The sequence below is a fragment of the Aegilops tauschii genome, chromosome 2, assembly GCF_002575655.3.
Source record: "Aegilops tauschii subsp. strangulata cultivar AL8/78 chromosome 2, Aet v6.0, whole genome shotgun sequence".
Lineage (NCBI taxonomy): Eukaryota > Viridiplantae > Streptophyta > Magnoliopsida > Poales > Poaceae > Aegilops > Aegilops tauschii.
In genome coordinates this window covers 636,729,534-636,742,416 of record NC_053036.3, presented here as the reverse complement: position 1 = coordinate 636,742,416, position 12,883 = coordinate 636,729,534, and the positions used below count along the sequence as shown (strand labels likewise).

General features: G+C 45.8%; 1 protein-coding gene across 1 annotated transcript; it reads right to left on the bottom strand.

Annotated features, from left to right (window-relative positions):
- Positions 1 to 1,158: 1,158 nt before the first annotated feature.
- LOC109748780 (uncharacterized) lies at positions 1,159 to 4,001 on the bottom strand. The gene is made up of 5 exons (XM_020307805.4): positions 3,788 to 4,001; positions 3,598 to 3,651; positions 2,693 to 2,796; positions 1,667 to 1,705; positions 1,159 to 1,529 (listed from the first exon to the last, which is right to left on the bottom strand). The coding sequence occupies exons 1-5, from the start codon at positions 3,861 to 3,863 to the stop codon at positions 1,386 to 1,388; spliced, it is 417 nt and encodes a 138-aa protein (XP_020163394.1). The 5' UTR covers positions 3,864 to 4,001; the 3' UTR covers positions 1,159 to 1,385.
- Between the last annotated feature and the right edge of the window lie 8,882 nt (positions 4,002 to 12,883).

Sequence of the window (12,883 nt, the reverse complement as noted above, 5' to 3'; positions counted from 1 at the left end):
AGGCCCAGTATCGGGTGGGATGCCACGTTCATGTGCTACTTGTATGCTATGGACCGTCGGCAACAACGGCAAGGCAAAGTGATCTCCAATCCTCAAGATCGCAAGCCGCCGTATCTGCTCTGCTGCCTGTACGAGCCCTTGCATGCACAAGAGAGTTACAGTCTGACAATGGACGGTGTGTTTGGTTATCATGCAGCTTAAATGTTGGTATATCTTCTACTCCTCCCAGTGGCGGAGCTTCGGCTCAATTCGGGGGAATAATATGCTTTGGGCTAATTTTCTTTCAGGGGCACCGCCCAGGTTGGCCCCTCAAAAGCTCCGCCGCTGCCCTCTGTCATGGAAAAAGTGTCTTTGATTTCGTAAAACTTAGGCCCTCCACTATATAGGTCAAAAGAGATGTTAAATTCATCTTTTCTCCGTTTGACACCGGTTCCCTCCATTGCCCAATCGCCGCCATAATTTTTTTTATATGGAACCAGAGCAAGTAGCCGCTCCGATTCCCAGCCGGTGTCAAATACGCAAAACAGTAAACAATTAGCGCCATGGCCCACTGCAGAAAGCAAACCACATTCAAGTAACTCACGTGAAGCAAGTAGTCGATGGCTTGATTAAGTTTTTTATTCGTGTCTAGGTCCTGTTTTTTTCCAGGCTGCAAACACAACGTTGTGAAATCGGTGCCAAATAAATTCTTCAGGGCATCTCGCTACCCAACCGGTTACATTTCATTGGATTGGGCATCGCCTACATAGTGGAAGGCTTTAAAGTTGTACTAAACCAAAAACACTTATTTTGGGAAGGAGGGAGTATTTGAAGCCCGGAACAATAAGCCTCTTGTTGACAGTGATTTAGCAAAATCTCATTTCCTGCTAACATTATAGATAATGTGCCAAATTCTGCTAAATGGTATAATACTTCATAATTGGAATCATTTTTCTATGCTGGTAACAGTTTTAAGAAACACTCCCTACATGTGGCATGTTTCAAATGTTAAATTTTGTTAGCAACATGTGCTTGGATAATAATGTTGATGATTTTGTTGGCAATTTCTAGTGCGGCATAAGGCTATCAACATGCCATCTTTGTATGTGCTATTTGTTCATCAGCTAGGTAGGTTAAACGAGTAAAGCAACGCCGAACATGAAGATGCAAGACAACTGCTTCTTTGACAACAGGTTTTAACTGGGTGGAACTGAAACATCCGCTCCGTTCCATATACGCTTGCTTGTTATAGTCAGCATCTACTCCTCACCCAACAGGGTGAGGTTGGAGTTGGACCAAACATCCCAAACACATACAACATCCATCACAACCAAGGTGAACAACGGCGGGTAATTCGGTGACGACGCTTACTAACAGTTTACACGAAAATTTGGCATCATCATGGGCTACGCCGATGTGCCGGGCACGTCTTCACCGGCCGCTGCAGGAGGCCCCGAGCCAGGCTTGGCCCGCTCGACCACAGGAGGCGGCGGTGGCTTGGATGGCCTGTTCGGCTTGATGAGCCCCACTTTCTCCGCCGGTATGTCAAACTGTCGTTTTCACACAAGCAAAACACAACGCCGCAATGTCAGACGTCAGGTGTCGCGTAGTTTGTTATATCATAGTAAACAAAGAGGAAGCCATATTGCACGTCAATGATGTTCGCGAGGGAAACTTATTAACTTACCCTGTATCCACACCCAGAGATGCACGCGTTGAAGCACTCCTGGTGAGCAAACAAATCAAGTTTATTAGGAAAGAAAACACCGGTTACTGAATCTGTCAGGAAAAAATCACAATAGCAGTGATGGAGAAGCAGATACTAATTTGTTGTTTACAAACTATTTAACGCAGAGCTTTCAGCAGTAAGACAGAATCATAGACTTGCAGATATGGAAATAACACACCGTCCAGAAATTTACAGTAAAACAGCTTGCACATTGAACTGGCATAAAACTATGTATAGAAATGATCCCCATAAGTAACCAGCCAGCTGATAGATACTGACCAGACTATCTATGTCGTATTAATATTTGCATACCAAATTTTCGAAATTAATCAAACAAACTAGACTAGTGCAATCTAACTTGACAGTAAGTAACAATTCAGAGTTATCTACCTGCTGACTTGCGTTCTGCCTGTTAGCAGAAAAGCTGAGGGCTCAATGGCTCATGCTATCACTCAGGACAAGTTTTAAATACAGGGAAAACCAAGGATTCAGTTATCCCAACAAAAATCCCCAAAACTAACATATGTGTTCCAAGGAAAATGGTAAGCAGAAGGGAAATATTGTGATATACTGATATCGCACAGAAAAAATGTATACTGTACAGCAAACACTATAGAATCAGGAGTGTCCTGTTCATGGTCAGAACATGTGAATCCTATATAAATACTTATCAATGTTTACTATTTCAAATCACTTTTCACAGCGCAGTATCACACTGCTATTCAATCTTAATTATATATGGCCAGCTAATTTTCTGAGACTGTCTCACAGTTGCAGTCCAGGCGTCGAAACTTGCAGCTTAGTACTTCTGCTGCTCCAAGGACTTGGGAGTTAGGCCCAGCATGAGTATGCATAATTTAAACAGATTTATAGGTAAAGGGGTTGTTGCATAACAGATTTTGTACTTATAGTCGAAGGGGTTCAGTGAGGAGAAGACATCTGAAACAATTTAGAAGATGTTATATTAACAGATCAAGAACTCACCAAGGAGTAACTGTCCTCTCCTGGTGACCGATCGATATAAGCACTCCACTGACGATCTTCCAACACCGGATCCTTGTAGCATATTTCAGTGCATTTACCTATGCCTGAGGATTTCACAGCATGTGAGTTAGCTTGCACATTGACAGGTGTACAAATTGAAAGACAACAATCTGCTATTTTACAGTCACCCAGAAACATAACAATCTGCTATTTTACAGTCACCCAGCATTAAAAAAAAAGGCATATACAAGTAATGAAGAAGACCTTACTGTAAGGAAAATCAGAGACTTGTTTCAACAACAGAAACAATTTGTTTTAAAAAAGCAAGCTCTCCTAGGCCATGGAAATAATGGAGAAAATGCAATTTCCTAAGCAAGCAAGGCACCAAGAATGGAAAACAAATAATAATCCACTGATTACCACTACAATTTACACGCATAGCCATATTTAAAATATCGAACGTCTACGCTATACGACAAGGAGCGCATCCACGGATACAATAACGAAGATCTACACTATACGACAAGAAGCGCGTCCCCGGATACAATAACGAACATCTACGCTATACGACAAGAAAAGGCGTCCTCCGACATTTCGCAGTCAACCACGATTGTTACGTGTCAGAATAGAATTGTGGCAGGTAACGACTATTGGCGAATGCTACTAAAATCTGAACCATGAACAATGCCAATTCAACAACACATGCATAATTCACTCTGTTTTCCAGGGCAATCGATTTAGGAAGGCGACAGCCAACATAGATTAACCACATTGCATATATCAAATTCGAAACTGACGAGGCACATAACCAAAAATAAATCTGAAACCAAGACCAAACCAGCGGATCAATCAGTCAATCAAACAGTTGCATTCCGCGGCTGGTGGTTGGGCAGGGGGGCACTCACACTCCTCCCAGGTGTCGCCGTCCGCGTTGCACCCCTTCTTGCAGAACACCCTCCCTGCGCGTCGGCGAAACGGCAACCGACCAACCAACCAAACAAACCAACCGTCAGTCTCGATCAGCCACAGACAAGAACCCGCTTTGCGCGGGGAGAGATTGGGAGGGAGGGAGAGGGCGCGCGGGGGGCAACCGACATGGGATTTGGACGAGGGTCGCGTACTTCTTGGTGCAGCAGCTGCCGCACGGCGGCGTCCAGTCGCCGGAGAACATCGCCTTACCCTGTTCACGACGGCGCGCCGGCTCGTCCGGTCCGGCGGGCGTTCGCGCGTACGGCGCGTTCGGCGTGAGGGGGGTGGGGTGGGTGGAGGATGCGTGCGGCGGCGCCGGTCACGGGAGGGGCAATGGGGGGTGGGTGGGGGTGGGGTGGGGCGGAGGGGGGAGCGGAGGCGGCGGAGGCCTTGCGCTTTTGAGGTTGTCTGGTTCGGAGGAAATGGGGGAGGCCCGGAAACTGTCGGGAAGGCCCCTCCACGCTTCTCTGTTCGCGGATGGGCCCTTGGTTGCCACCATGAGAGAAATTTATCAGGTTTGCAGGGAGCAAAGCGCAAATGTGCGCTTCACCTATTTATTCTAGGTATACATACCGTATTTTTTTTAAAAAGATTAGCAATTCATTTTGGTATATTTGTGTGTGGTGATTTTTTTGCTCTATTGGCCAGAATTAAGGTTCTATGAAAACAAAAATATCAGTATGAAATTCTTAGCGGCACAACCGTAAAAAATAATCGCTGCCGGCAATTTTTGAGTGGTTTAAGTTTCTGTCTGGCCATTGGTATCTAATTCTCAACCAAGCTAGATGTCGGTGGGCACAAAATAGTTACAAGGTGGTCTCATTTTGCCCATTTGGCCGTCAACGAGATAGTGGGTTCCCTCCCCTCCGTCTGCCGCTCCGTTGGCGGAAGGGTGGGATAACCACGGATCTTGGCTCTGGCATGTAGATAGGGTGTGGATAGCTAGGGTTTCGGCTGGCAGCACTGTGGAGGCAAAGGTGCTGCCGGAGCGAATAAGGGTGTCGCCGCTCCTTCCTATGTGTGTGTCTTCTAAGCTTCGATGGGGAGCGTGCAGCTTGTGGTGCTCGAGGAGCTTCACATCTTGCGAGGTTATGTTTCCTCTGGGCAATCAATGAGATAATATCGAAAATCGTGCATGGTAGGGATCTCGTCCTTCGACCCCGTCGTGGTCACGTCACCTCCTCTAGTGGGTGTGTGGTGGTGGTGGGGAGGTGTGTTGGAGGAGGGGCTCGCCTGCTAGCTCTTAGGATTGCACGGGTAGGTCTCTGGTGACGAGTCGGGTGTTGTCCACCTTTTTTCAGGGCCACAGGCGATGGCATCCGTTTCTTCAATACGGCAGTACAGAACCATAGCTTCGGTAACTTCTCGCCCGCGGGAGAGGCTAGCTCTAGTTACAAGGCTGAAGAAGAGGGGCGGCATCGGCGAGCCACCGTCTCGTTCCGGATGTCGATGATGTCGGTATCACGAGGGATTGTCTTGTAATTTCTGCTTGTTTCTGGATTTCCTTATAAGGTGGGGCTTGAACAAAATTACTTATTTCCCGCAAACAAAATAAAAAACAATGGCAGGGGTGTGGCATGTACAACAATGATATAGAAACTTTAGCACTCTGCATGATATATTTCTTAGTTTAGCACCATGCTTTAATGACATACTAATTTATTACATTATTCGAATAGAAGTCCATATTAAGCCTACATGATTGTTGACCATATCTCAGCTTCCAAGAGGTGATAGTGATACTACCATCAGATGATGCAAACATGGACAATTCATATTAGTTTATTAGAGGAGCATCCTAGAAATTATCTTGGCAAAACGAGGTATATTTGTTGAGAATGCTGACCTCCTCATCTCCTTGTACTCGTGGATATGGGGAGGGCAAAGATAAGCAACGACTATTGGTGCACAACTTAGAGGGAAAAGGCATATTACCAACCAGTACAAGATGATGCTGCTAAACACCACAGGAAGGTTGAATTCCACATGGTAATGTACATCCATCATCGTGAGAAAAGCATTAATGACTTTGGCAACCACATGAAAGCCAATTACTACTATCAATTACTACAAGTTGTGGGTTTGGCTTAGTATGGGACGTCCGTCGATAGAAATAGTGTTGCAGGGAGGGGGCAGTGGAACAAGGAGGAAGAAAAAGAAAAATAATAATGAAAGAGACGCCCCATGAAGGTAGGCTGCGGCCGGGGTGAGAAATCGAAGAGAAAATGACAGAGTTAACCCAAATGAATGAGCGAGCAATAAAGACTTACATCAATAATGGGTGGGAGACGGCGGGCGATGGCCGGCAAAGAATTTCAGCAGCAATTTCCCCCTCTCTTCTTATTAGGTGACACAGACCAACAAGATCCAATGCGCCTGCCGGTTGATTTGGTGAATCTAGTAGGTCAAGTGTCCATCCTCGTGTCTTGAAGTCCGTGCAGGCCCGTTACGAGTTGTCACCCTTCCTCGCGTCACACATGAAGAATCTCCGGTTTATTTCTCGCAAAAGAGGAAATAATCTCGGCCTATTTTAATGTCTATAAAGATCCTCAAACCCCAAAAGGTCCCAATCACTCGGATCCATGAAAATCGTGACTACAAACCTAGCCCTGTCACGAGGCCACTCCCATCATCCATTCATCTGAATCCATTCTGATGTAAGGACTCGCGACAAAGTTCTACGTAAATGTGAAACTTGTTTCTTAGTGGAATAATCGGCTATTTAGTCCAGGCTTTATTTAAAAAAAAAATTGGCCATAATACTGATAATATTACGCCAATTTGAGAATTAATAATTTAGGCGATGCCTCTACTTATACATGTCTTTTTTGTGTTCTCGTTTTGAAGACGAGAAAACACTAACATGTAGAGCACAGCCAAAAAAGGAACATATCGAATCTAGTACTCACATGCCTTCTATTGTAATGGCATCTCTAATCCAATCCCCAAAACTTAATTTCTAATAAATTTCTGGGAGTAACCTAATCCATCCTCAAAAAATTAGTGCCCAATGTTTTTTCCATACTCAATAACAAATGAGACCCAAACAAAATCTTCCAACCACCTCACTAGGTGTGTCCATTTTTCATTGAGTGTGGGAGAAGGAGAGGATGTGTTTTGAGCACTAACAAAAAATGTCAGTTTGCTCTGATACATGAGGTTGGAGGGGCTGGCTTTTAGCTTGATACAAAACTTGTTGGGCACTAAAGAGCTTTTAGGGATCGGTTAGATGTATCTTTTCCCTTCAAACAAAATCTTTTCGTACTTGAGGTTTTTTAGGACGGATTGGAGTTGCTTAAAAGCATGTACTACGCTCCAAGGTGGACTACTACCTCACAGATGCATGCTTGAGGGGCAACTGCCAGGGAGGATAAAACGCAAAAAAGACGACTGCCTGTAGAGCCAAACAAGTTCTTGCAGAGGAGCCGACTTCCTCACCGAAAAGTGCTTGAGAAAAGCAAAAAATAAGGGAGGGAAAAGACGAGAGAGAACTAGAACTAGACCGGAACGAGCCATGGATGAAACAAATATAAAGATGGAGAGAGAGAGAGAGAGGTGGTCCACAAGAAGACATTGCTTCCGTTGGGTGTGGGTTATCAATACAGTGGCCTCACTATTTTTTTTCTTATGTGGAGTTAAGACCACACCTAGATTCTACCTGCCTGCCTCCATGCTTCATTCCGTGAGAGTGCTCCAAGCACCATAGATGACCAAGATGTCTTTGAAACTCCCGAAAAGGCTATTAGCTTCATAAAACTTCAACTTCAATTTTGATATGAACATTAAGAAATATAAAAGATGAACCGGCTCCTTATTATTAGTATTACAGTCAAAAAATATTTTCCTAACTTTGTCAACTTGTTTGTTGTAACATGATGTTTCAAATTTCGTGTGCATCTCCTCAAATGTGTGAAGAATGTGTGTTAATCTTTCGATTGTGCTCCACTATTGGGGAGCGAGTATTTGTTTTCTTTTACCTTTGCTCAGTGTTTAGCATTTGAACTCTAAGTTGTGACAATCTGCTTGCCTCAAAGCAGTGTGAAACTCTTTGAGTTTTGTTAATGAAGTTGGGTGAGACTTCTCATCAAAGAGAAAATGTACCAGTGCCCACTGTCAAGATGAATAATCACATGATGGACGCAACCCTAGTTGATGTCATGGTCACGTCATATCACACACCATGCATAGCTCAAGATCCATTTGATCATAAACATCTCCACCATAAACGAATCATGAACTAGTGAAAAATTTCAAAAAGGAGAACATAAACCAGTGAAAGGTGCAACAAAACCAACTTTGCATGATGTGGTGTCAAACTGCCGCATCGGCGAGCTACGGTTGTTGTATTACTTGTTGTTTTCTTGTATCTTTCACCGGGATAGACGAGGGAGGAAGAAAGGTGGGCATCAACAATGCTGGGTGGGAGACGACATGCGACGGCCAATAATTCTGGCGGCGATTTAGTGCGACTGCGGAGAATCTTGCATCTTTGCTTAGGAACGATGAATCTAGTAGCAGGTAGTATACGTAAGTGTCCGTCTCCAAGGCCAAGCAACCAGTTGTGAGTCGTCACCCCTGCCCATCCTGCGTCATACAACATGCTGAAAGAATATCTGATTTATTTCTCTCAAAATAGAAAAATAATCTCGGGTTATTTTAATGGCTAGAAAAATTCCTCAAATCCAAAAAGGGGCCCAACCACTTGGATCCATCCAAACAGATTCTGCCCCCATCTCGCAGTCTCCCGGCACCAGGTCTCACAAACCCGATTCACCAACACTTGAGACCCACCGGAATCCGAGCTCTTATAGTTATAGGTCCAATGCGCCGCGTCCATGAGGTTGGTGCCCCACTTGGATGATGAGTGCAGTACCAAATGTTGTCATGACCATCAAGCCACACGCCGCACATAGCTCATGAGCTATTCAATCACCTCCACCCAAACCAAAACATAAAAAAAACATTTTTTTCTCTTTGTTTTTTTTGCGGGGTAAAGGGGATTGTATTAATTAAGTATAAGAAATGTTACAATCCCTGAGGATGAGGTCTTGAATAGATCCAGGACCCGCTCCTAACCATACCACAGTACGATTCTCTTCACGGCCGAATTTTGCAAGCAGGTGGCTCGCATGGTTCTGGGCTCGGGGTATCTTTTTCAGGCTTGTACACCGGTCTGAAGCCATACGATGCTTGATTTCACCCACAAGCTGGCAGAGAGCAGAGCCATCCCGGCTGGGACTATTAACCATAGCAACGAGCTCCGCTGAATCAGACTCCACCACAAACTGATGTGCACTCCACTGCATTGCCAGATTAATTCCTTCCAGACATGCGCTCATCTCAGCTTCTAGGGCCGAACTACAGCGATGGAGGACGCGGCAAGACGAGAAAATTATCAGTCCCATCCAGTCTCTCAGTATCATTCCGGTGCCCGCCGCCCCTGTCGCGGGGATGAAGGAGCCATCCACATTTAATTTGACCACCCCGGCTGGTGGTTTTTCCCAAGGAATTGGCTCATCCGGCTGTACCATTGGCTGCACCGGCAGAGGAGGTCCATCCATAATCCCTTTTCCTTTAATAATTTTCTCAACGGACTCGGTCTGGATCAACTTCAGGGGTCGCATGTAACTACACAGGTAGCGACGGGATCCTTCAATAGTTGGCAGCGGCTTATCATGAGTAACCTCATTCCGGGCATGCCATGCGCGCCATAGCACCATCAGGACACGCGCACATTCATCCACAGGCAGCAAGGTGATGAGTTCAGGGATCTAGTCCGGTGGCAGCTGCTACATGGTTGCATGTGAAGGTAAGCACCACACCTCCTGCATGGCATTCCAAAGGGCATACGCATGCGGGCAGAAGTACAGGGCATGTCGGAGATCCTCTTTTGCATGGCCGCAAATCTGATAGTAGCCAGTCACCCGCATGCCTTCACTTCAGTTGCAAGAGCATTTGACATAGCACGCCAGCCAAACGTCCGGACCTTTGGTGGTACAGGAAGATTCCAGAGTTGCTTCCATACTTGCCGCTGACCGTCCGGCTGTGCGCTAGAAGATGCCCAGCTCATCGCCTGATCCTTGAGACGCATACCCAGCTTGTAAGCACTTCTCACGGTGAAGATACCGTTTTTTTTCAGGATTCCATGCCAAGAAATCTGATTCCTGCCGTGGCGATGTTCTAATCCGCAAGATGGCCTCCACATCAATCGGGGCAAAAGTCGCTCGAATTTTTGATTCATCCCACACTCCGTGTTGATCCAGCAGACTAGAGACTTGGTTTAGGCGAGAGCAGCCTCGGGGGCTAAGTGGCTTAAGCGTTGATGAACGAGGGATCCAGTTGTCCCGCCATATCCGAACCGAAGCTCCGTTTCCTATCCTCCATATCATCCCTTCCTTGAGTAGCTCAAGACCATAAGCAATGGCAGACCAAGTCGACGATGGCTGGCCCGCGAACACTGTGTCCAGAATATTGCCTTGAGGGTAGTATCGTGCCTTGAGCACGCGGGCACACAAACTATCCGGGGATTGGATCAGTCGCCACGCTTGGCGGGCCAGAAGAGCTTGATTGAACACCCGCATGTCCCTGAAACCCATGCCTCCCTGTGCCTTGGTTCGTGTCATTTTATCCCAACTCAACCAATGCATCTTCCTCTTCCCGTTCTCTTCACCCCAAAAGAAGTTCTGGATTAGCTTGCTTAGATCATCGCAGACTGACATGGGTAGTTTGAACACTCCCATAAGATATGTGGGTAGTGCTTGTGCCACCGCTTTGATTAAAACTTCCTTCCCACTCTGAGCAACATAATTATCTCCCCACAACATGATGCACTTGGTGAGACTCGATTGAAGGTTTTCGAACTTGCCCCGGTTCATGCGACCTTCTGGAGTTGGGAGCCCCAGATATTTGGACTCAAAAACCTGCTTTTCCACCTGAAGTGTTTGGCGTACTGCTTGTTGGTCCGCTGGTGAACAAAACTTACTGAATTCAATTGAGCATTTGGCAGGATTTATGAGCTGGCCCGTGCAAGTGGCATAAGTGTCAATGACATGTTTAACACGGGCTGCTTGCTCCTCTGTGGCCTTGAAGAATAAAAGTGTGTCATCTGCGAATAGGAGGTGGGACACTCCTGGTGCACGGTGGCAGACTTTGACCGGTGTTATACCCCCTGCTATTACCTCTGACTGAAGCAAGGCAGACAATGCATCAGCAACAAAAAGGAATAAAAATGGGGATAGCGGATCACCTTGACGAAGGCCTCTTGATGGGGAGAATGCTTCCAATGGGGCTCCATTAAATTTTACAGAGTATCTCGCCGTGGTCACGCACACCATAATCCATTGTACCCACCGGTGAGCAAAGCCCATCTTTTGCATTGCCTCCTCCAGAAACCTCCAATCAACACGGTCATAAGCTTTAGACAAATCGACCTTATATGCACAATACTGATTTTGTGATTTTTTTTCTCTTTGAACTGGTGGAATCTCAAAAAGGGAAAAAACATAAACCAATGAAAGTGCAACATAAAGAAACCATCGAAGCAACGAGCAAAATCATGGCCGGCAGTTTATTTGATACCACATCATGCATGGCGAGTTGACACAACACGGAATAAGCAAGGCAAGAAAATAAAAAAGAAATGTTTGAGCCAAAAAAAATGCTATTGTAAAAAAACAAAAACCCAACAGAAACACAAGTGGTAGTGCATCACCTTCTATTCTTCCCCTGGTAGACCTAAGCCTTCCCACCCGGCCAAAATGCCGCCAAAAAGAAGAAGAGAAAAACAGTGCAGAATTTAGCCTAAACACTGCCAGTAGTATGAATGTGCCCTACTTATACATGATATAAAACACAAATAACTTGTGTAGAAAAATACAAAAAAGCATTCATAATAGTAAAAACATTGCATTGTACATCTTGGTTCGGTGAATCGAGCGTAGTATGAGTTGTCCCTTCTCTCCATCTCAAGTACCGACTATGACTTGGCCGCGACAACCATAGGACGACGACTAGCGAGAGAAGGAGGGAAAAAGGAAGGAAGGAGGGAGAGGAAGAACCAAGGTAAAAATAGCGCCGGTCTTAAAATACACTATTAGCGTGCTATTTACGAGACATTGTACATTAATTTATTTAGCGAGACACTTCTGAGTACGCTATAGCAGGCTATTTTTTTAGTGAGAGGAAGGAAGAAGAAAGAGAAGAAATAAATTGAACATGAATGTGGGTTGCGGTCGGACGAGAAAGAGGAGAGAAAATGACGGAGTTGACCCACGGACGGACGGAAGGAAGGACGAGCCGAGCGAGACAGAAAGACGGGCGAGCGACGCTGGGCGGGAGATGGCCGGAGAAGAGAAGAATCCCGGCATCAATTTTCATCTCTCTTTCTACGTACGGTGACGTAGAGCGGCGAGATTCAGCGCGGCCGCCGGCTGGTGCGCTGAATCTAGCAGGGCAAGGTGCCCGTCCCTGCGTTGCGTCTCGTAGGCCGAGCAGCCAGTCGCGAGCCGTCACCTTTCCCGGCTGCCCATCCGCATCACGCATCACTCCAACAGAATCTCCGATTTGTTTCTCTTAAAATAAAAGGACAGAAAAAGGAATCTCATGGCCTGTTTCTGCGGCTCCTAGCTAATCCCAGCCACGCATCCGAAGTTCCAAACAGAGTGTGGCCCATCACTGGGATCTGGGCTCTCTAGATTGCTATGCTAGGTCCTGTGTGGTGTGTGGTGGTGTGGTGCCCCGCACGGATGGTGAACGCAATCCCAGTGGTTGTCATAGCTCCTGACTTTTTTTCTCCAAAAAACTTGCAACCTATTTGTACTTCTTCTAGAATATGCCAATAACGCACCATATTTTTATACAAGAGGCAACAATATTACAAGATGCCAACAATCTATGCGTATATCAATCGCTGGCACATCAACACCATCTAAAACACACTAAAACTAACTACTCACAAAACAATCTAGACCACCTGCATCGACACCGGCAAGTTTCTGCTATCTAATCATGGCACTACACCAAACACCCGTAATTGCCTTCAGACCAAACGTATCGCGCATATGGCTCAGGGCATCTCCGACACGGTTCACCGATGTAGTTCGATCCCAAAACTATTTAAATATTTGAATCCGACAATTTGGACACCATTAAGCCTTCAACGTGAATCACGAAATTGGATTCAACCGTGTTTAGCCATCCGAAATCTCACAAGCCGGCCCCAAA